This window comes from Vidua chalybeata, chromosome 2, assembly GCF_026979565.1.
Source record: "Vidua chalybeata isolate OUT-0048 chromosome 2, bVidCha1 merged haplotype, whole genome shotgun sequence".
Classification (NCBI taxonomy): domain Eukaryota; kingdom Metazoa; phylum Chordata; class Aves; order Passeriformes; family Viduidae; genus Vidua; species Vidua chalybeata.
In genome coordinates, this window is record NC_071531.1 from 34,583,719 (window position 1) to 34,607,548 (window position 23,830).

Below are 23,830 nucleotides of genomic sequence, written 5' to 3' on the forward strand. Positions count from 1 at the left end.
GTCAGATGGATGGATGGAGAAATTTGTCCTGTGTGTCAGACACAAGTGTGTTCCACAGCTGCTACAGCCGTTCAGCTTTGCATCATGAACAGCAGGCAAACCCAGGGAGGCAAACCCAGGGAGGCTGGCGTCGCTCACATTAGCCCCGAGGATGCCTGTGCCACTGCAACTTCACCCTCGACCTCCAGAGAGGCACAGGATTTCAAGAATACATAGAGGCTTTGCCCTCCACCCCAATTAGTCTCCACCATCTGTGCTGTACATCCTGGAAGCAAAAAAAACAGATCTGAGCTCAGATCAGGAGACAGAAAAAAAAAATCATTTATGCAATGCACAACTGTAAAGATACGTGCTCCCTAATATTCTTTAGTTCATTCTTCAAGAGCATCCCCTGAGTAGAAATTCTGGTCAAGTCTTTGAGCAGGTACAATCACCTCTGCCTGCATCTGATGCTACTACAATTCCCTTTCTGTCTTTACGAGCTGCTCAAATAATGTTAAGCCAAAACACCATTGAAAGACATTTTTTTGGTTTTTTTTAAAGGCTCCCATCTTTAAGGTAGTTCATATCAAGGCTGTCAAAAAAAATCTTGCCCTGTAGTCTGAGGGCAGTTTCTCTTATTTGAGGAAAAGCCATTTTTAATTTACTAAAAGTGAACATACAAAGGAATACCCAACAGGCAACTGAACCTGTCTCCTTCCTTAACAAAAGGGAGAACCTTGTAAGTGTAGCAGCAAGCTCTCTTTCTTAAATTATTAACTACCTAACATTCAGTAGATACTATAAGTGGCATGTTATTGATTTTCTCTTGTCCAGAAACATCATCAGCTTTACTTAAGGGTCCCAAATGTTAACTCAAAAATAAAAGCTGGTTCTACTTTTAATTCTTTGAATTGATCCAATACTACTTGAAACATTAACAAATGCCTTATCTTTTCATTGTAAACTAAGAATGACTGTGCTTTTTCTTCCAGTATGGAATCCAAACAACTCTGTATCTTTCTGTTTTTAATTATCAATAGTCAGTCTTATAATTTTTCAGAGTGTATGTGAAATTTGAAGTGGCAGCACACAAACCATTAATGCCAAACACCTCAGTTCTGATATAACCTTCTTATATGTTTTTCCCCTTGATTTAGCTGGATTGTCTCCAGAAGATTCAGTTTTAAAATATCACTGATAACATCATGACATAAGTAATTAATTAACAAGTAAACTGAACATAAGCTTCTACTTTGTAATTGATTAGCTGTTGCTGAAATATTCTGGCAAAAGACTGATAGCATGGGAACAAAAAAACTGACTAAACAAAACATGGATGTGTGATTTTGCAGAGGTAGTAATAAATTAGAATAAGGAAAATATTTTTCTGCAAAACTATGGTGAACAACTGTTCTTATAGATATAGTAATACATTCCAGTGTGCTGCAGTTCTGCATTTATTGTAATATGTTCAAGTTATACACATTTTTAATTAGCTTTAATGAATAACAAAAAATATATTCTTTTTTAATTCCATAACGAAGCAATCAATAATTGTATTTCTCACTCAAAGAATGAATACACTTCAAGAGAGCTGTCTTTGTAAGCAGGAATTTATGATGATTTTCTATAAAAGTCTGTAATGAAACTCTTGGTTTCTGATCCATCTTATGTAATTTAAATAACAAAATGGATCTGCATGTAATTCATGGTAGTTATAGGCCATACCCCATTTTTATTGAGTTATACAGGAGAATTTGCACTATGCTTGCTCATACTGCAGATGATGACAAATATTGCTCTAACTCCCATACCGCCCACTGCAAAGACATCCTCCATCTCCATTGTAAAATGTGTTTTAAGAGCTGTAAAAATACAAGTATTTTACTCATCTGGGTTTATTTACAGTGAGCTACTTAGAGATTTTTAAAGTCAGTGCTCTCAAACTCACTACAAAGGAAAAATTTAAAATCTCTTTCATGTACAGAACAAAATGTCTGCCTTCCCAGCCGGGCTCACAGAAGAGGGTTTGGAGGCAGATTCTGCCTCACACAAGTTCTTTTATCTCCAGACAGCCAAAGGCTGGGCAGATAAAGGAATAGGTCAGCCACAAACACACAAAACACCTTCACAGCAGGAGGGGAACCTTTATAATCACATTCACCCAATTCTTGCTATTTACAAGGAAGAGACGCATACTGTACCAAAAAAGTTCCCAAGAGGGAAAAATTAGGAGACAGTTACTTCCAGTAAAAGCACAAAGCCCTTCCTCCATACAGGCTTTGCACTGTCTTAGCTGATGCCTTTAGCAGCATTTCCAACCCCACGAGTGCAATGCACCCCCGCTTCACAGAATGTCAGAACTCCTCTGTTCTGCACACCCATGCAATGAAACACCTCTGGGTGTATCTACATGTAAAATAGCATAGCCCACTTCTCACCTGAACAGAAGAACCATACAGCAGCATTTAGCCCTGGCTAAGCTGCCTGTACCAGATTGCTTGTTCCACCTAGCTCCATTGGGCTGTGCAATCCCAGAGTACACCTGCCCTGTGGGTCTCTCCTGGCTAGTGAGCAACGAGAAACATGCAATGCCTTATTGTAAGAATTGCCCCCAGAAGTGCTTACTGGAGGCACAGCCGTGCTCATATGACTGCTTCTTACAGGTACTGCTTCTTACTGCCCCATCTGGGCTGAAGAACAGTGAATTTACAGTGCTGCTCTAAAAGCTGTGACATGGCTGCTTACTAAGCTACATCCCTAATCCAGAGACCAGTGCTACAGGTAGGCCATATGCCTCTTGGTATCCCAGGAATGTGTTCTGAGTCTCAGCAGGACTACACACAGAAGCCAGATTAACAGTGCATGAGAACTGAAAAGATAAAAATCCTAACAGTTTAGAAGAAAAACACAAAAGCACAGATGAAACTTGGTGCAGCTTTCCAATGTTATTGTCTTCCTCCCTGTCTCCCCATAGGGAGCTTAGACTCTTGCATTTCCTAATGTCTTTTTGAGTTTTTATATGTGTGTATGCAATTTTCCAAAGCCAAATGGGAGGAAAATGAAGCAAAGCAAGGACTTTTACCCCATGGCATAACAATGACACCTGGATGACACATAGATACCACACCAGTGCATTTGACCACTGGGGAGATGCAAAGACACCTGTTAGTCTGTCTGGCATCTCTGCTGGAACAATGCCCTGTGTATGGACCTTTCCAGGAAGGTACTGGCCACTGTGAAAACAGGTTTGATAAGGAAACGGACCAAGCCTGGGCTTGTGGAGAAGAACCATCTCCAGAGGATTAGGTCTCTCCTGCTTCATCCCGAAACAACTTCCCCATAGGAGTTTGCCTGAGCCTCTGTTCCAGCACTGAACAAGTTCCTGTGAGCTCTCACCTCCTGCTCCCTCCTCCCAAGATGCTCTGCATCATCCATTGCCTTTTCTGATTACCTTTCCTGACAGCTTCCCCAATTCCCTGTGCCAGGCAAAATGCATGGCCATGATGAACCAATGACAGTGTTCTGCTTCCCAGCCTCCCCTCCTTCCTTACCACCCATGCTGATCTTATCAAGGAACTGCATGTGTTCAGGAAGGAGGGGAGAGGCTCAGCTCCAGACATACATATCAGCTCCATCTACCTCTTTGCTTCCCTGTAAACAGTAAGTTCCTTCTCTTGCCCAGCCACTGTAGCTCTTTTGTGTCTCAATCCCACATCACACACCTGCAAGCATCTGCCTGTCACACACCTGGCTCACCCTACCCTCACTGCTGAGTCTTGTTTACTCCTGGAGCCATGATTGGTGCCTCTGAGGCTTCTCCTACCTTTTCCATCCCTGCTTCAGTATCAGCCAGATGTGACTAAGTTACAAGTGTCCACCCTATCGGGCAGGAGAGAGGTTCCAATTCCTTCTCCACCAGGAGTGATAATTCTCATCTCTGTTAAATATCATTAAACTTGCAAGTAAGAGATCTGTCAAGAATGCCTTCATAGAGAAAAGATTCAATCACTTAGTACCCAACACAGACTCCAGTCCACAAGGTTAAAGACTTGATCCTTGTGAATTATATGGATTTCCAACCTCTGACTGAGACATCTCCTACAGTTCAGACATGCCTAATGACTGCCTTTGTCCCCACTACCCACCCCAGCTCTACCTCAGTACTTGCTCTCTTATTAATTTTCTGATATTTAACAAGAATATATGCTATGTTCTTAGTTTAATTCTCTATAAAAGTCTTTTAATCAGAAAATTCAGATGTTTTGCAATCAAGGTTTTTGTTATCCTGATGGTTCCCAGCTAACTGTCCTGTTCCTCCCACCCATCAACTTTTCACAGTCTATTTTTCATGGGACAGCAACTTGTCATAAAGACCATGGAAGACTGAGGCCACCAGTCTGGACAGTGGAGAGACTGGAGGAGCCTGAAATGAGACCCTGTGCTCATCTCCACCAAGCTCAGAGGCAGCCAGGAAGAGCAGATTGGATGCCCAGTCTCAGTGCTGGTGCATTTGCTTGCATGCAGCACCTCCCACCATGGCTCAGGTTTGTAATTTGGGCAAAAAGACCTGCTCAGGCTCTACTTGGGACATGCTTGGTATAGGTAAAATATTCAGAGAGGAATACATAAAAGGTGGCTCACAAAGTGCAGTGCTTAGCAGGCTTCTGACTTGACCCATCAGGGGAATATTCCATATGTGGCAAAAGATGCAGCCACCGCTGACACAAAGGCAAGATCTTGTCTGCATTCAATTCCTCACTGTGTGATAACACCACAGCCTTTATTACCTATAATGTTCACAAGGGAGATGTGCACTGTATTAGTCGTGCCAAAGAAGATAAAGCAATGTGTCTTTCCAGAAAAAAATCAGTTCTTACTTTCTCAATAAGTTAAAGAGAAGAAAAGGAAAAAATGCAGACAATCCACATTCAAAGACTGTGAGAACAACCAAATCTTGGTAGGTTCAGAACATGACCAAACTGGCTGTAATACCTCTGTAAGAACAGATTCACATTCTGAATCAAGGTCACACTGCTACACGTGAACACAGCACAAGCTAGATCCTTGGAAAATGTGTCAGTTAAAAAAAGTAAATGCATTCCATAACCAAGGTTTTGATTTTACACTAAAATAAATCAGAGCATTCCTAATTAGGTCTGGTTCAAAAAAATGCTGTGTTTCCTAAAAATATGCTCAGTAACTGTTTGGTTATTTGGCACAATGGTGAGTTAGCCCACTCACAATCAGAAAATAGGAAAGTCAGTCACAGCTTTCTAATTCAATAGGATATTCTCTCAGAAGTAAAATATCTCAGTTTGCAATTTGTATAAAAATATTTTTACCTAAAAGCTATGAAAGGATTAAGTAAAAATAAAACATGGCTCACTCCTGCCTTTCAGAAAAGCCAATGGCAAATGTTCCACACACTTAAGTAGAACTGGTTGGGTTTCCTAATCCATCAATAGCTGAATTTTGTATCTGTCTTCCACTGATAAAATGTTCACATTCAAGACATAAAAGCAAATGGGTCAAAAACCTGCAGCATGTGGAGCCTGAGATATTTCCCCTTTCACAAAGTATTTGATATCACAGACAGAAAAAAAAAAAAAAAAGCTTTGGAAATAATCAGAAAGAGAAAGATAATATCAAACAAAAGTCAGGATTTTCATGAATGAAATCCTTACTCTTTGAAAGCCAGAAGAGTAGGTTACCCCTCTAACTTATTAGTTCTTCCAATAAAAAATAAACCTTTTATAGGAAATCTGACATCTTTTTATAAGATACATATAATTCTGGCAGACAAAAGTGCTATCCAAGTATAACAAAATCTGTAGCTGACAACTGCTGCTAAAAGCTCATATGCCAGATAAACGTGGGCATTGCACAACCCTCATTTCCTGTGAATGAGCCAGGCTGGATACTGCCAGCAGTGTCATGGTGCTCTGACACATGTGCCCAGACAAGTTACTCACTATACTCAAGGCATCTAATACCTGTGAAGAGCAGTGTGTGAGCAGCCAGCCAGCCTCCCCACAGTCAGCTCTCCAAAAAGATGATCTCTTCTGAAAAATCAGAGAAGGTGGCACCTGTCATGCACTGAACTTCATCACAAAAATATGGCTCTGGGAGCCTCTTCTCATTTTAGAAGAGTGCATGTTAATACTGCATGTTAATACTGCATGTTAAGGTCCTTATGAATCTTCCAGGTTTTCCCACCATACATGGAAGATCCATTGTAAGCTGATCCCTCCACCACCTCAAATTAGCTCTTCCAGGTAAAACCATTCCCAAAGGCCCAGCTCTCCCATGAAGTCTAGTACTTATCATCCATTACATACAGGTAAAGGCTATTTACTCTTCTGCTCATCCCCTTCTCTTTTTGTCCCTATCCCTCTATACCTTTTCCATCCCAGCTTTGCTTGGATATTGCTCTAATTTGTCTTCCAGGAAGGATAAAGATGAAACATGATGTTGTAAGCAAGACACTGGAAGAACTTTAATGAGATATCATATCCTGAGTTCACCACAGCTTTCCTGTGTGGCTGGAAGAGAAGCATTAATTTCAAGGAAATCCAAGTTTCACTGGAGTAACAGCAACCCTCCTCACTAACTTTCCCTCAAGGCCTTTTCCAGTGAATTTCCACATCTCTGAGGTTTCTTTCCTTTTCATCAGAGCAGTCAGTGTAGCCTGCAGCTGCTACAGGCAAGGGAGCTGCCTCTTACCTAATCCAGTGGGGCAGGATCTTTTCATAGATCCCACCGTGATGATTTCAAACAATTTAACTATTAGTAAATTCAATTTATATTTATAAGTAGGTAAGTATGTATAGAATTGTTTGCATTTGATACATGCCCTTGTTCCCAGCCCTCGAATTTCACTTTTCTTCTGAAGATCTGATCCTGCAAATACTCAAATGCAGGAATAATTTAATATATGATCAACCATGACAGCATCTATGGGATTATTCAAAGGACTCCTGGCAAAGGATTATGGCTGACCTGCACATGGCTGCATTGTGTGTAGGTAACACAAGGAAATATATATATTTCATATACTCAGCTACTGATACAGCTTTTAAAGTGCTTTAGAAACTGAAGAGGTAAGCTTATACAGACTTATTCATTCTATCAAGAGACTGATGATTTCTCAGATGATACACAAAATACCAAATATGATCATCTGATTAGCTAACAGTTCAGGGATATTGATTTTAAATTGGCTTAGATAGGCTTCAACCTGAAATATATTAACTGTAATCTGCCTTCAATAGGCTAATAATAGCCTGAAATCTCTAAGATGGCATTTCATTGTTAATGAGCTAGACAGTGCATGTTTGTTGGCATCCAGAGTTATTCTGGTGTCCCTAAATATCTTGTGATGTTTGTGTTGGCTCTGTTGGTTTCAAGATCATTAGGTACTGTAAACAACATACAAGCAAACATATTAACTACAATGTGCTAAGAAACAGTTCTAGCACACAGAGAAAATGACTGCCTTCAAGGCTAGAAAAAAAACATCTCTGGCATGAAACAGTGACTGCTAGTCATGGAATTTTACAAAGTATTTTAGTATCGGTCCCTTTTTCAACCACAAGAAGACAGCAGACTTTCTAATGCATTTTAACAGCAATGCCATTTTTAGGAATATATTAAATAATTAACACTAGTGTACATGCTGTAATTTGCTAAATGCTTTTTAGCTGTACAGAGACACAGTTCTTTCCAAAACAAAACTAAAAATTAGCACCCAAATGCTAATTATCAGACTAGAAGACACATTCTTCTGACCTTCTGTCAGATAAAGCTTTCTTCACTGCTTGTTCTGCATCCCTCTTTCTGTGGCTTACAGTTCAACCATTTAGCTTACTTCTTGTTTTCTACAGAAAATGAATTTGTTTTCTATGTCATAGCATTTTTGTCTTTTTAGCATTAGCACATTATATTTTTTAAAAAGTTTATATAATACTCTATTTGCGTTTTTAATATGTTTTGTTTATTTTAAAAACCAAGAGCTGAGCCTGCACATTACTGATGCAGAAAGCATAGTAATGGAAAAACAAACCCTTATTTGTCAGCTGAAATAATGCGTGCATTCAACCAAATTTTTCCTTTTAAATTAGAAATTAGAAAGTTAAATGTACATGCCAAAATAACCTATAACAAAAAGAGGAGGTGACTACTGCTCTAATCTCCATTTAGCTGGATACCTAAACCCTCCCATGATTATTTTGGGACCTGGATGTTTAGCTCTAGGAGAATACTTTGAAACTCAGGATTTTAGTATTAATTTAATTTCCAACTAAACCTTTGAGTTAGGTAAGGGATAGAGAGCAATTGATGAAGAGACATTAAAAAAAAAAAATCACCAGTGACCTTAAAAACTGCTGAATTTTATAACAATCTTAGGTCAGACATGTAGTATTGATTAATTATTTAGGACAGTAATTCACATTAAAGGGAATTTACATTCCATGTTTTTAATAATATTTAAATGTTAATTTCATAGCTTGCATTCTTGTAAAATGTTGGAACTTTTATCAAGTCATCTTCAAATGTTTGTTTTTTTGGCTTTTTGACAGGTTTGCAAAAGTCCTCAATGAATATCGTATACCTTCACATACATACAGGATACATATCCATGGAGATAGTATGTGGAAAGTTCACTAACATATACACATGTTTATATCCATCAATTTAAAAGATCTAGATTTACGGAATTAAATAATACTAGTATGTAGTGCAAAAATTTCAATGTAACAGTTCTTGCATTTTTACACTAAATGTAAGAGAAGAGTACAGCCCTGATAATACAGCTTGATCCTATGAAGGCAGAAATAAAAAATTTTACTAGCTTGCTGATAGTTTGATTCAGAAGTCAGGGGATATATATGAAGTCTGATTCTCAAAACCTGTGGGAAAGGTAGTGGAACAGGCAACTGTGATGAGGCTTTTGAGAGAGTGGTGCTTCCAGTTTTGCAGTCCATGATGGACTGAATCATCCTCCTTAGTGCATTCAAGCAAACAAACAAACAAACAAAAAAAAAAAGAGGAAAGAGGAAGGGAAAGGAAAAAAGAAAAGCCAACCAGATAGCCCAAATGTCAGAGCATTGTCTTCACTGTGCTCAGTACTGTTGGTTTTTGCATCAGGCCACTTCTCCATAAGGTATGTCCATTTTCCTCTTATGTAGCAAGGAAACATTTGGGCTTTCACTATGAAACAAAAGTTACTAGTGAAAGTGCACTTTCACTAGTAACAAAACTAAATGTTACAGATTATTTACAAAGGCAAATAAAAAGGACCATAAAAAAAAGAAAAAAAAATGTGGGAAAGAGCATTCAGAAGTAGAGTCATTGCCAGGCAATGGCCAGAGACTAACCTAATTCTCTGGAATTCTTTACCTGTGCTTTGGACATGATTCTGTTAAGGCAAAAAAAATGACTTGGACCATTCATTTCATTGTAGATTCTAAAAGGATTTTATCAAACAACAGATTTCTCTTGCCAACTGTATTTGGTAAAAAAGCAGAAGTGAAATCAAATGGCTTTCTTGCAAGTTACAAATACATAGACTGAAGCAGGCAAATTTTAGTTTCAAACTCCTTTCTTAAAAGAAGTTTTGGGCTTACACTCTTTGGTCTTATAACATATTAAGAACATTAGGAGATCCATTTTCATACAACTTTGTTTCTTGAATAAGGAAACACATTTAATTTTCATCCAACCCAATTCAGCATCAGCTAGGGCAGGAAAAAATCCTCTATTCCTGAGGGCTTCCCAGTTGCTTCAGCCTCATAATTTTTCCCCCAACTGGCCTCCAAGACCCTGCTGACAATGCTGGCTTTGCTCATGCTGAAAACTGATGCAGGGCGGGGGATGCTTGATGGGTACATACAATTAAAAACCCCTTTTCCCATAAAATGCTGTTTTTTCAAATAGTGTTGTTCCCATCTGTGTAACAGTTTTTATTCTGCATGTTTAAAAGTAAATCTGGAAAGACTTTGTAACTAGGCTTAAATACTCACTAATTAACTATAACTATAACTAGGCTTATACATCCACCTCTAATTATTGCATGATTAAAATAATAATGGTAGGCTTTTTTGACTAATCAAAGAAAAATGAATGTTTAACTGAACATTTCACAAATGTTTCATATCAATCAGCAAATAAAAAACACTTGAATTTTTATTGCAGTATTTACTTGTGTTACTGAGAGCTCTTTAAGGCATCAATGAATATAACGAACCCATTTATTTACAGTATGTTTGCTCTCACTAGGATGGAAATGTGCACAGGAAAACGGAAAATGTTCTCTGGGTTGTCTTAATAGAAAAATATGTAAATAGTTGGGAAAACAAGAACAGCAGCATATAACAGCAGCAAGCTTCTAAAAGAAACCTAAATTGTTGCTAGCAGGTTTTTCCCCTATTTGAATAGACAGGTGAAAATTCCCCTTTAGGACAGTGCATGCAGAGCATGCATGGTTTCTGAAAGAAAATTATTGTACAGGCTGGCTTCCAAAAATACTGTGGCTATAGTACAAAATTAGATAGCAAGTATGTGAATAACAAATCCCTAAAAATAATTAGATTCATTTGATAGTTGTATGAATGCAAGATAAATATTGTCCTTTTATTTGTGCTCTGACCACTGAGGATGCAGTTTTAAGAACAGTTTTCCAGTAGCACCTGGATCTATGCAGTGATTTCTCTGAGGTTGCTGGATAATTTGCCAGATTATATTTCAGGTGGATTAAACCCCCAGCCAAGATCATCAGTCACCCACAGTCAACAAGTGTTGATACAGGGAAAAACATAAGGGGAGAGAAAGTAAATGAAGGTGAAAAGACAGATTTTATACTGGCATAAAGTATAGCTTCTCTTTCCTTTCTTATTTTTCTTAGAGATGCTCAGATTCCTGTATAACTGCATTCTTTTTCATGCTGGAGAGCTAAAAAATCACTGCAAAGGAACCAGACTTGCAATAACAACATGAGCAGGCATGGCATTGAAGTGTTCAGACTCCTCACCTAACAATCTCTCAAAAAAATGCAATTTAACTCTAGAAAGACATACCAGTTAATGCAGCCTTATGGTAACCTGCTGTATGGTTCAGATAATCTATTTGAAATCTGAAGTGATAGACAAGACCTCCATTTGTCACATCTTCCCCTGCAGATATAAAAAAACCCCAACAACAAAACAGAACTCACCATTATTCACCAGGACATGGAGTGGACAATTCTTTGCTCTAAACTGCTGCACAAATTGCCGTACAGACTTCATGGAAGCCAAATCACAGTATAAAAACTCCACTGGGAGAGAAGAGGAGATAAAAACAAAGAGAGTTAAGTAAGTTACAATGATATAAAAACACTTAGACATCAACGAGGACTCCTGTGATAATGTCACTAGTAGAGTAAAAGTTTTAAAAAGAAAACAGACTTTTCAAAATCATGGGTGAAGCTGGTCTCAGGTTCTTCCTTTCTCCTTCTTCCCTTCATTTCTATTTTTAAACTACTGATTCTTCACAGAGCAAATAGGGGAAAAGTGGCTGTCAGGAGGTGAAGGAGGGCATCAAATGAAGCAAATATGCACCAGCCCTACTGTTCTTGCTACTGCTACCATTTAGGGAGAGGAGCTACAGTGCTGCAGCACCGAGATGATCAGGACATGGCAGCTGGAAATCAAATGGGGAGAGGAGAAGGCACATCAGACACTGCAAAGTTTCCCTGTGTTCCTGGTGCAAATATGCTGTCCTTTGTTTTTTCCCAGATTATCTCCTAAGTAGCTGTGGTTGGAATAGTTTATAAAACAAAGCTTTATTGCCAGTAGGAGAGACAAGCAGCAGCACACCCCAAACACAGCAACTCCACTGATCACTAAAAGCAAATAGAGCATTATAAGTAATGCCGTGGCTCCTATGGGCATCCAGGGACATTTGGTATCCAGGTCACCTGGGAGCAATAACCAGCCATGAAAATGCCATTTAAATGTGGATAAGAGTCTTGCTGACCCTTGGCTTTGGCAATGGCAGTGTGATTTGAGAGGAACATAGCTCACACGAATATTGTGGGTGGCATCCTGCCTATGCTGCTGATGTCAGTCAAAGGGCAGGGTGGCAGGGGGCTGGAAATCTGACTGCACCAACGAGATTGCTCAAGGGGCAGGGTGTCAGTGTGTCAAAATATATTTGATACCAGTATGTATTTATTGCCAAGAAAGCACATATCAAACAGGTATCTGTCCTCTTGTCCAAAGTGTTACTCAGCCATTGACCTGCACTAGAATGCTAGAAAATTAATTAGTCAAAATAAAAAATATTACTTAAAACCCCCAGAAGCTTTAAACCCATGAGTTCTTAAAATTCTCCTACTGCAGTTGTTCAGCTTTCAACCCTGGGCTCTCACAACACTGCCTCATCAATTGCCTTGCCTTGCATGAAGCCATGACCAGAGTTATGAGCCCCCAAACTATTAAAAATGGGACCACACTCCCGGTAGTAAAAGTGATTTCAGCATTTATTGTAATAAGAAAGAAAGGCCTAAAGCAAGGGGGCCCGCGGGCTGAGCAGGAGCATTCCCGTCGAGGATGCTGCAGCGCCAGTGCTGGGTCTTCTAAGCAGTGATGTCCTCGATGTTCCAGGTGGAGTGGCACAGGTTCAATGGGTCAGAAGCCCCCTTTTTATCCTATTTTTTTGTTCCTTTGGATTGGTTTCTTTTTGGATCCTTCATTTACATGAAGGTTTAAGGCACTTGATTGGCCCATTACAGTTCTGTCCAGGCTGGCTCATTTCACTTGGGGGGTGGTGCACCTTACTTAGGTGTATTATGGTACATAGAGTACCGTATTTCTGACAACTACCCCTTTAAACCCCTTTTACCATAACCAAGCTAACAGAACATGCTGAACAACGATCAACTATTTTACAATAGTTTCTAACCTATTTTTAACAATTATGAAGTGAAAAGAAGCAGTGCCCCCTGCCAACAGCAGTAGCTGCCCCCACACAAACAATCCAAATTCTTTAGAAGCTCTGTGAAGGGGAAAAAGAAAGAAAATTATGACCTTGTCCAACGGTTTTAGCCTTTTAGAAAGTATATATTGCATGCCAGGCTTTTGGTTTGTTCCAGCAGTAGCTATGTTTTAAGGAAGAATATATGATGCTCTACCACAGAGCATCTCTTCTGGTTTCCTACTTGTCACTGTGGGAACTCAAGTCAGCCAACTGTTGTCAACTCCACCCTACCAAGACACTAGGGCTCTGAGGTGGATTTGCTTGAACCTCCTCCATAAAGTTACTTTTCCAAGGAAGAGCAAAAGGTGTTTCAAATTGAGAAAGTCAAACAATACTGAGCAACCTTCTGTGACTAGGCCCATCAGAGAGAAAGGCAAAGGCTCTACAAAGCATCTCCCCCGGTTCACTGTGTCCTTGCAGGGTGAGCCCTTACTGTCCTATTTCATTTCAGTGAGCTCCCAGATTTGCCAAGCTGTGGCAACCTCTGCACAGATGCTCAGTCTCCACGATGGTTTTGGCCACCACATCAAAGGACTGGGGTTTCAGAGGTTCATCATGTTTTTCCCCCCTCCCTGCTGCCCTCTCTCCTCCTGGCCCCAGGGCTGCTGCCCTGTGGTCCACAGGAAGGAACAGCCACCCCCTTCCCTGAAAATGGGTTCCCCCACCTCTTCTGATGAAAGAATCAGCCTTTGAAAGAAGGGGAAATTAAAGAGATACAGTTCTTCAAAAATGTCTTTCTAATAGGAGAATTAAACTATTGGATAAATAGGCTCCAGTGCAGGCTGTAATAAGAGACCTTTCCTCTTACTCTCTTTCCTGGTCCATCAGGGATGTTCATCCTGTCCCTACCAAGGCTTTGAGCTATAATGCCTCTTTATAGCATGTCACTACAGTAAGAAATTAGGAAGGCCTGCAGGCACAACAAAAAGATAAATAAAAAAATATATTCACAACTGTTATTTAATTTCTTTCCAGGAGAACAGTTTCCTTAGTTCCTTTAATATGAAGCTTTAATAATCCTTATCTATTTGGAACCTAGACAGTATTAGTCCTCTGAAATTGTCATAGTGAATGTATACAAATTATTCAGTGGCCTTTTTCATTAAAAACAAACAAACAAACAAGAATTCTTAGATTCCACTTATAAGATAGTGTAAATACATTTTTTTCAAAGTGTCTCTAAAGTAATACCATTTCAACCACACTGTCCCATGAATAGAAGTGGACAATTTCTTGATCTCTTTGCAGACCTTTAGGCGCCCAGCAATTTTCTTTAATTTCACTGAAGCCCTACACCTGGAGATGGTAAGGAAATGTAGAAGTTATTAACTTCTGTCAGTGTTGCTCAGGCCATTCCTTCTGTGGCCTAGCTGCATAAAACAGCATGAATGGCACTGTAATTGCTCAGATATCCAAAACCTGGTCATAATAAATTATTGATAATTAGTGCAACAATGAGTGAAGACCTAGATGAAGCTTTATCCTGACTCTGCTGTTGTTCTACTTCATTAGGCAGCTCATCAAAGAAAGAGATTAGGGAAAGCATGATCCACTTCTTAGGAGGCAGTCACACTGCCAATGGAGGAGTCACTTTCAATACAAAAATATTTATCTTGGTACAGGAGACATTAAGCCTTCATCAGCTGCGGTATTTTGTGGCACAATGCAGGCTCCAACCACTTCTCCATCACCAGTATGGACTCTGACAATATTATTGACTATTGGCACTACATATGCAAGAAAAGCAGACCTCTGAGGACATCCACTAATCTAAATTTTAATCTCTTTCCTTATCTGACCTTGCATTGCCAACAAGAATGGTGGTTAGACAATGTATGCCAAGAGAGTGCTTTTTAGCCTGACCAATGCAGTCTCATCCTTCCTGATAATTAACTTTTTGCTGCAGCTGTCTGATCTCCCCTCCCTTAATTTTCCAGTTCTGCACAACAAATGCTGTCCTTCATTATGACTGTACAGTGCCCAGACTAATGGCACACTAGGCCAAGGCTATCATTACTAAACTTATTTACTTGCTTACTTGGGAAGCATGTCATCATATTCAGTATTTGTAAAGCACGTGCCATCAAAAGATCAGAACATGCTTCGGAAAGGAGAACAAACAAACAAACCAACCCCCAAACTTTTCTTTCTGTTCACAGGGCCAGAGTCCTTGTTGGTGCTTATTTGTGCGTGGTGGCTCTTTGCCAGGGAGGCGGATCCGCTGGCGCAGCACCGTGCTGACCGAGGTGCCGTTCCCCTCGAGAAACTGTGCCAAAATGTGGCTCCAAGCCGTGTGCTGACTCATAGGCAGGGCCTTGAGCAGAAACCCAAGTTTCTTCTTCATCCCATGGTGAATTTTTTTTATCAGGATACTGGAGAATTACAAATTGAGAAGCTAAGTACAGTGGTAAGTTTTTAGACTATTTTGAAGCATGCACAAATATACTAAGCACAACAATTTTTTCAATGCCTTAGTTAATAAAGACCAGTGTTTAATAATGTGAGCAAATGACCAAACTGGATTGTGAACTAGGAATATAACTAGAATTACTCCAAGAAAGCAAAAATGCCAATATTTTTCCATATAAGATAGGTATAAGCAAAAAGATGTGCATTAACAGCAAGAAAACTGAAACATGCCAAAATTCTTGTCTTTTACCACAATAGTGGCCTTTCTGCTTTAGAGTTTAATAATATAATAAGTTTTCAAAACTACCTAGTTCTGTTCATTTTCTATATACTATTAAGTACAAAAATGAAGAGTAGAAGCTACATACAGAGTAAGCTACATACAGAATATCTGCAGCTAATGCTACTGAAATACTCAAATTTCTACCTCTACCCCATTTTATCTCTCCTTTTCCTGTACTACTTGCTTTCAGGTACTTCTGTAGTGACAGACGTGCCTGTATTTCTTTCTTCACACACCCTGGATGTGTCCCATGTTCTTATCTAAATAATTTTTCCAATTAAAAGAAGTGCATCCATAATTGTCAGACACTGGCTAAAATTTTCACTCTTAAAAATATTTTTCTATTCTTTTATTGTAATTTGATGACTCAGTTGTCAGAGAATTATTAGCTAATGAAATACAGAAGGAGCAAAATTTCCCAAAAGACAGCTAGGATTACTTATGCTATTAACCACATATGAATAGATATGTATATGATGGTGCTGCAATTGCTGCTTTCCCTAATTGCTCTCTTTCAAACATGTATCTGCCTGGTGCAGCAACTTTTCAGCCACAGGGAAGTCAGCACAATGTTTTCTGGCTGCACCTCACAAGGCCAAAACAGACCCCACAAAGCCATGCTGGCTGCCACGTGGGACACCGCTGAGATTGTGTGCAGTGCTTGTTCCTGCATTTTACTCCCCTTGCTTTCTTGGTCATGGTAACTAAAATGAGAGAGCCTCAATGAATGGCATCTGGTAGCTCCTGGAGAGCTTTCTGACGCCCTGAACCCCATGAAATCCAGGAGGAGGCCCAGCGTTAGGAGAGCCTGACACAACCCCTGAGTGCTCACACTCCCCTGAGTTTCCCCCTCAGGGTCAACTTCCCCATTTCTGTCTGCCTGCTTCTTCACACTATTACCACTCCTTTCTTCACATACAGAGTTCCCCTTCTTTGCTTTCCACACCAGCACAGCTGACTGTGACTGCATATTTCCTCTGTGTCTGTATCACAGGGCATAAAAAGCATGAAAGGGGAATTTCAGTCTGCTATGGAAGGAAAATTCAGAAGCAAAAAAGAATGGATAGATATTTCAATGAACAATCAGGGATTGTAACTTCTGAGATGTTTACTGATCATTTGAACACTGGAAAATGCAATGTTTTGATTCCCTCAAAGACTACACCGCTTAGGCTTGGTTTAGATCAGATAAGATGAGATAAGGCCACCTACCAACTACCACCTTTTATGCATTCAGCTCTAACTCACCATGTTGAAATTTTTATGGACAGCTACAGCTCTGCTTCAGCAGAAATCATAAGTCAAAGTCTACTTGCGTTTACTACTTATGCCACAGAAGTTTTCTATTATGCTCTCAATGCCTTTGTGTTAAAAACCTGTGCAGGGCATACATTCTAAGGAAAGCTGCAAGTCTGCCTAGAACTACAGGGAGCTGAGGACTACAGAAAGGACTGCTTTGCCTGTTCCTGCTTGCCACCCATCTATCCAGTGTCTGAAGACAGCAGAAGGAAGAGTTACTTCAGCAAGGAACAAGGAATGCTTCCTAGACAAGATAATAAAAAATGGTGTTCAGTAGTCAGGTAATTCATCTTCAAAAAAGCATCTCACAGGTACATCTCATTCTGGTTTCTGTATCTCCACAGAGGGTTATACTTTGGAGAGAAATATACTATTTCTCTTACAACAGCAACAAGAAGAAATGCTGTCCTGCTCATAAACCACTGAGCATGATTCTGAGAATCTGCACCCCAGTGCCATGGGGATGTTTATCAGAAAGGACCCTTCATGAGTCAAAAACCTACCATCTGCTAGATGCTGCACTCAGAGCTAGGGAAGCTCTGTCAGCAAGGTGGCAGGTGAAAATGAAATGCAGCAAACCTCAGGAAAGACAAAGCATGAGCTGTGAGGAGAAGAAGACATAAAGCAGTACTGACTAGAGTCTACTTGCCTTTTTTGATCACTCTGTCTTTACTGCAAGTGGAAAATGCAAAAGTGGTTCTACATTGCTAACACAAACTTGTGGTTTATCATTCTGCCAGTTGGGTATGTGCAGCAGCACACAAAGTCCCCATCTACAAAACATAACTCCCATTAACAGATTTTTCCTACATTGTCTGGGACTCACACAGGGGCTGTGATGCAAGTTCTGCTCAGACATGCATGATGACAGAACACTGTATGCTACTCAGGACCATAAAATGCTTACTTTGAAAGAACTTCTCAGTAAACAAAACCAAACAAAATCCTTCAGGTAAATAAGGCCTGTGCCAGCCAACTGCATTTTGAGGAAAATGAGAGACAGCCAACATAAATGCAACAAGCACAGTGTCTCATGATTATGCCATGCTCCTGCCTTCATGCACTTGATGACCTCTATGGCCTCTACACCACAGGCACTATATAATCTCCTCCATTCTGTACTAGCAGCCAAGACTCACGGGGTAAAACATTAAAATGACTAACACACAGAAATTCCTAGTATGTGCAGTCCTGCCCATGACACTGGTTGATGCTTAATTCCAGTTGTGGTTATGGTGACAATTTGTAGAATTTTGATTCCTAGTCCTTCAAATTATTATAAACATGTGACCTTAGACCAACACCTGCTGGGCATTTTATAAGTTCTTCCCAGTATTATTCTCTGTCTTTTATTAGCCTAAATAATTTTGTGGCCCTTTATCAGACCACTGATCTTTCACAGACTATTAACAGAAATAATAAAGCTCTAGAGCAGCTTTACTGCTCAAGCTGACACTTGTGATATACCACTGAAGAAGAAGACAAATGGAAGACATCCATCTGTCAAAGTGTGTGAGTGCAGTGGCACAGATCAAAATAGTGAGCATATTTAAAGATATACCATTTGACTACTTTTATATTAAATGATACACTCACAATTTAAGGCAGCCTAGTTTGTCTACAGCCTTTCAGCAGGCAAGCAAGCACTCAAATTCAGCTGCTTCTTCTCTGAGTCATCCATTCTAGCACCTCTAACTTTAAAGGCAGTATAAAGAGATGAACTTCCTGTGCCTAATGTCAGCCTTTGTAAACAGCCTCCATGTGTCATCCTCCAGCCAGTTCAGGGAAACAAGAGCTCTGTATCAGTCTTACAGCATAAAGAGAAATAAATCAGGCAAATATTAGAAATTAATGCTTTTTTGTTTGTTTGTTTCTTCATGAAAGTTTGAACTTTTTCTGCTCAAAGAGCTACTACAAAATAAAGGCGCTTTGTGGTTTCATTTCTTAACCATAGAGATTTATTCCATTGTACTAAGATAAATGGGAGAAAACATCTGCATCTAGGAGCTGTTTTCTTTCTCAGAGGTGGAAGAGTAAAATAAAGAAAGGAATTTGCTTTCAGAAACTGAACAATATGCCTTAGCTACTTCCAGCTTCCACAAGGGAAGTGTGTGGCCTAGTACAGTGATCCTTTTACTTGTTACACTCAAGAAACACCCCAGTAGCTCTTGTGGACTGATTAATCAAAATGGACAAAATTTAAGGAAAAGAACAATGTTCCAGTTCCATCGCTACCAGTAGCTCCCATTACTGCTAAAATGTCAGCTCATCACAGGAGAGACCCCTGAACAGCCTCACAAAGCACATTGCCAGAGTACTTGGACCTGACAGCAGTACAAAAGGGAGGGAGTCAATCTAAAGCAACACAAATACCCAAGTGTGACTCTGGTGGTTGCAGCACCAGGTGAGATGTAATTTAGACATGTTATTATTTTATCACCGTTCATACAGGCATGGCGTGCTCTAGGTTTTCCAAATATGCAAGCAGTGCTTTGCTGTATATTATCTGACATTTTCTGTTCAGTGGGGCCAGAGCTTGAAAAGAAGTAAGCTGCCATCAGCTTGTCAGAAAAGTAACCTTGGTAGGCGATGGCAGCAGTGGGATCTACAACCAGCTCTCAGGATGAGAAAGGTTATCTCAGCTTCCCGTGGATAAAATTTCCTCCAGATTATTCACTGGAGAGGCTTAGCTTTTTTAGAATAGCAAATATCAATAGTAGACATATATATCTGAAGTTTCCTCACGTGCTTCCTCCTCATGAGTTCAGGTGTTCATCACCCAGGTTTCTGACTGTAGGGAGACAAAGTCCTCTGCTATCCTCCCCTGTTGCTATGGGAAGACTTTGTTTTCACCCCTCTGAAGAACTGTGTCGAGAGCTCCTTCTGTCACAATTTTGAGTACCTATGGGTGTACCTTCACATAAGGTGAAAGGAAACATGACTTTGGCTCTTCATAGGACCATTTAGAGCCCTGTGAAGAAATGGTGAGAAAATGCCATGGCCACATGAATTTCAGTCTGAGCCAAATATTCAGAAGGAAAAAAAATGTGTTGCAGTGAAAATGCTTCTCATATCTGTTTCTGAGGATTGAGGAAGGCAGTCTTCCTCCTGTTAACAGCTAAGCATGCATTCTTCCCTCCAGAAGGATCAAAACCAAAAGGACGTGCCCAGGTAAAGTCCCTCTGCTTCACAGGGACAGAAGAGCTCACAGTGAGGTTCTGAAGATTCATCATATATGGACAGAAGAGAAGATGGTTTAGAATAACTTCTTTACTATTATTACCCTCATTGCAGGGGGATTGGTCTGGATGATCTTTAAGAGTCCCTTCCAACCCATACTAATCTCTGATTCTGTTTACTTTTAGACATATTTTTCTCTTGCTCCCTAGTGAACAGATTTTTATATTAAATTTCATTGCTGTCTTTTGTGAATTGCAGATATGGGTTTTTTTTTTTTTTTTCTTCTCAGGTGGCATTTACTCCTTGGAATGGCTTAACTCTACACTGTGACTTACATCTCATTTAAAAACTAAAAATACATGGCACATATGCAATGCACACAACACATTGTCCTGTATTGACACTCTCTGTCGGGACTGAAACTCAAGTGAAGAGCTTTTTGGATGTAATACAGAGTCAAGCTGTTAATGAAGATGAAAGTCAGCAAGGCTTACACAAGATGACAAAAGGAGAATGTACTTCAGTGAAAGCTAGGATCATGATTCTTCCTAGAGAGTATGCTGAGCCCTCAACTGATTTAAACTGGTGTAGTTTTGCCAGGTATACAGAGCTGTCATTTGTTTCCAGATTCTCAACTTTGGATTTGTACATTCCCAATGCATCTTGGGTTGCAAAGCTTTAAAGTTAAAATATCAAATCACTTGCACAAGGATGCACACAAGCATATGAAAGAGAGATGGCAAAAAAAGGGCCAGAGACATTTTGCTGGTAGTCTTCTCCTTCAGAATATTTTATTAGATGAGTATCCTGACTACAACAAGCATCAGCACTCATCTTGAGCTGTTTCTGTCTCAACTTGCAGAATTTTTTTCTCCATGAACAGTTTACTTTTCACAAGAAATTTAAATTTATTTATTTATTCAAAATGTTTTCTCCAAGCTAGCCAAATTCTACCAAATTCAATCCAGCTTCAAATTAGAAACCTTGCGCATATCTGTACACCCCTAAATCTTGATTCCTTCAACCTCCCTAATTTATTTAACTTTTAGTGTGAAAGGAGTCCTCACATTCCCAATGCATACATTTTTGGAGGGAGAATTAACATGAGCTTCTGTGAAAAACAGGCTGTTCAGAAAGTGAGGGGTTTGCTAAAACAGGGCCTTAATTACAGACACTCATAGAGCCATAATGTCTGTAGAACTGACTTTTTGTTTTAGTTGCTACAATAACAAACTTCCAAATCCAATAAGACTGCTTTTGGACTGAAACAGCTTAGTGCTGATGATACCCCACTTCCCACAGTAGGACTAAGCTGGGCCACTTTGTCATTGTTGGTGCAGGTCTGGCTTCTGTCATGGATGTAATTGTCAAGAGATGTGAACTGACTTGTAACCTTCAGTCCTGTAAATTTTACCTGCCATTCCAGATTTAAGTATCAAATGTTTCAGTCAAAATTCAGAATGCAACCAGCATGTCCTACTCTGTCATGCAGGAGTTCTTTCCATAGGCCAATATCACGTATACACTTGGAGATCTGAAATAAATCACTTCTAGTAGGACATTTGTTAGTCTGCCTAGATATTTCATAGATAACATCAAATTTTGATTCCTGGCCAGACTTTAATACCAGAGAATCATTATGTGATGGCAAAACAGATCTCCTATTGGCTACATTTCCTGAAAAGAACATACATTTTCTGAGAATATTTACTTACCTTTTCAAAACCACAGAAAGAAAAAGCTCTGGTGTGAAGAAACATGTTTGTAATAAGCTTCGGTATTACCACAAAAACACCTCAGCAAATATTCTGTTTCACACCCTCTGAGGTACCACAGAGAGGCTGATAATGTCTCTGCTTTGTAGTACTTCAAGGATAGAAACCTTGCAGGGTCAAAGAAAATAAAAAAGAAGGGAATAATATTTCCAAGCTCCAGGCAAGAACAACTTGGAGTTGTCAAAAATAAAACATCTAGACATGAGAACTATCCATAAAACATATTTCGACAAAAACTACCTTCCTTTTTCCCAGAGGTTTTCTGCTTTTCCCTCTCATGTCAGTCCTAGTTCTCATGAGGCAAGCTTGAGGGCTCTCAGATCCAGCTTCAATCCATTTTCTTGTCTTTTTTTTTCTCTTTATTTGGAGATACTCTTTGCATGGATAATCAAGTCACTGCTCCCCTGTGGCAGCTGAGGTAGCAAATGTGGCAGAGAGGAGGCAACAGGAGAAGGTAGCAGGGGTGGGGGAGCTGTAAAAGGCCAGGGCTACCCCTTCAGATTTAGGGCCAGGTTAATCACAGCTCAACGGGTTACATCCAGTGGTGTGGCTGCTCTCCCCTCACAGTCTTGCCCACTTCATTCTACCCACACAGGTCTGCTGGTGCAGCTGCTTCTCCTGGTTCATGCCTACCTATACCTGGGGCGTTATCTGGGTTATGGTAAGGCAATATCAATAAACTTGCATAGCAATGCTGTCATACTTTCCCACTCCTCCAAGAATCAAGATACATAGGCTTCCTTTTCCTTTTTCTTCAGCTCTGACATGAGACTCTTTCATGCTTAAGCAAGCTTAGGTCTGTAGAGGGCTTCTAAGATATGATTCATCTGACCTGTTTCACAAATCTAGTTTAAGATGAGATGAATCATGTCTTACAACTATTTATTCCTCTCCACAGACTGCAAAAGAAGCTTGGGGACACTGACTCAGATTAAAACCCCTGCATCACAAACTTCAAAAGTTAGTTGATTTCAATCCTAGTGTTCAGTTTCAACTACTAATGAACAAACAGAAAAGAGGTGAAAAAATCAGAGATCAGGGAATGTGTGCAGATGACTCAGTGTTATTCACCATACTCAAGCTTTGGGAAAAAAAAAAGAGTGAGAACTTCCAGAAGAACCTTGCCAAAGGCTCATAGATAGCTGTAACACAAAGAAAATTCATGCTGGAAAAAGATAAGAAGTCTTGCAGGGTGTGTTTAAATTCTTCCCTTATTGTGAATGCCTCTGAAATAACTGTGACTTCACAACAGAAAATTTGAGATACTGTTGCACACTCTAATTGACAAACACATCCCAAGAGTCAAAGACGGTAAAGATAATTGTAGTGGCTGGTTTTGGTGAAATTGTGTATGTACATGCATGTAACTGAGACTGAGCTTAAGCAAACTGCAAGGCATCATAATTTTATAATAATGACACTATAGCTATGCATCCCAGGTGAGAACTGGCAGCTTTGCTGCTACTCTATAAATCACACACCTCTCACAGCTACTAATCTGCTGCAGAGATCTTTCAGGCTAGCAAAGTGACAGGAAAAAGAAGTGCAGAAGAATAAAATGCTAAGAATAGAACCAGTCTCTTGATTGCTGCTTCACAGGCTGCCCTGTACACTGGATCCCACCTCCTTTCTCTTTTTACTTCTATACACATAGGTATTTCTTATTCTTTATGAATGTATTTGTATAAAAAAGGCTTTAGTTTTTTTTTCTTTGAGATGGATTCATCTTTAGGAAACTTTAGATCTCTCCCCTCACCCCATCCTGTTTTGTTGCTTTGTTATTCTTCTCATCTCACCTCCCCTGCTGGTCCTCCAGAACTTTTAACATGATCACTCTAATGTGGTGTCCCTAGTCAGTAATGGGGCTTTAAAGCAATTATCT

General features: G+C 39.7%; 1 protein-coding gene across 1 annotated transcript in view; it reads right to left on the minus strand.

Moving 5' to 3' along the window:
* The window catches only part of DHRSX (dehydrogenase/reductase X-linked), a 162,661-nt gene that overhangs the window by 48,724 nt on the left and 90,107 nt on the right, over positions 1 to 23,830 (minus strand). Inside the window, exon 4 of the mRNA XM_053934433.1 lies at positions 11,198 to 11,299. Coding sequence (XP_053790408.1) covers positions 11,198 to 11,299 — 102 coding nt within the window. The remainder of the gene's footprint in view (positions 1 to 11,197; positions 11,300 to 23,830) is intronic.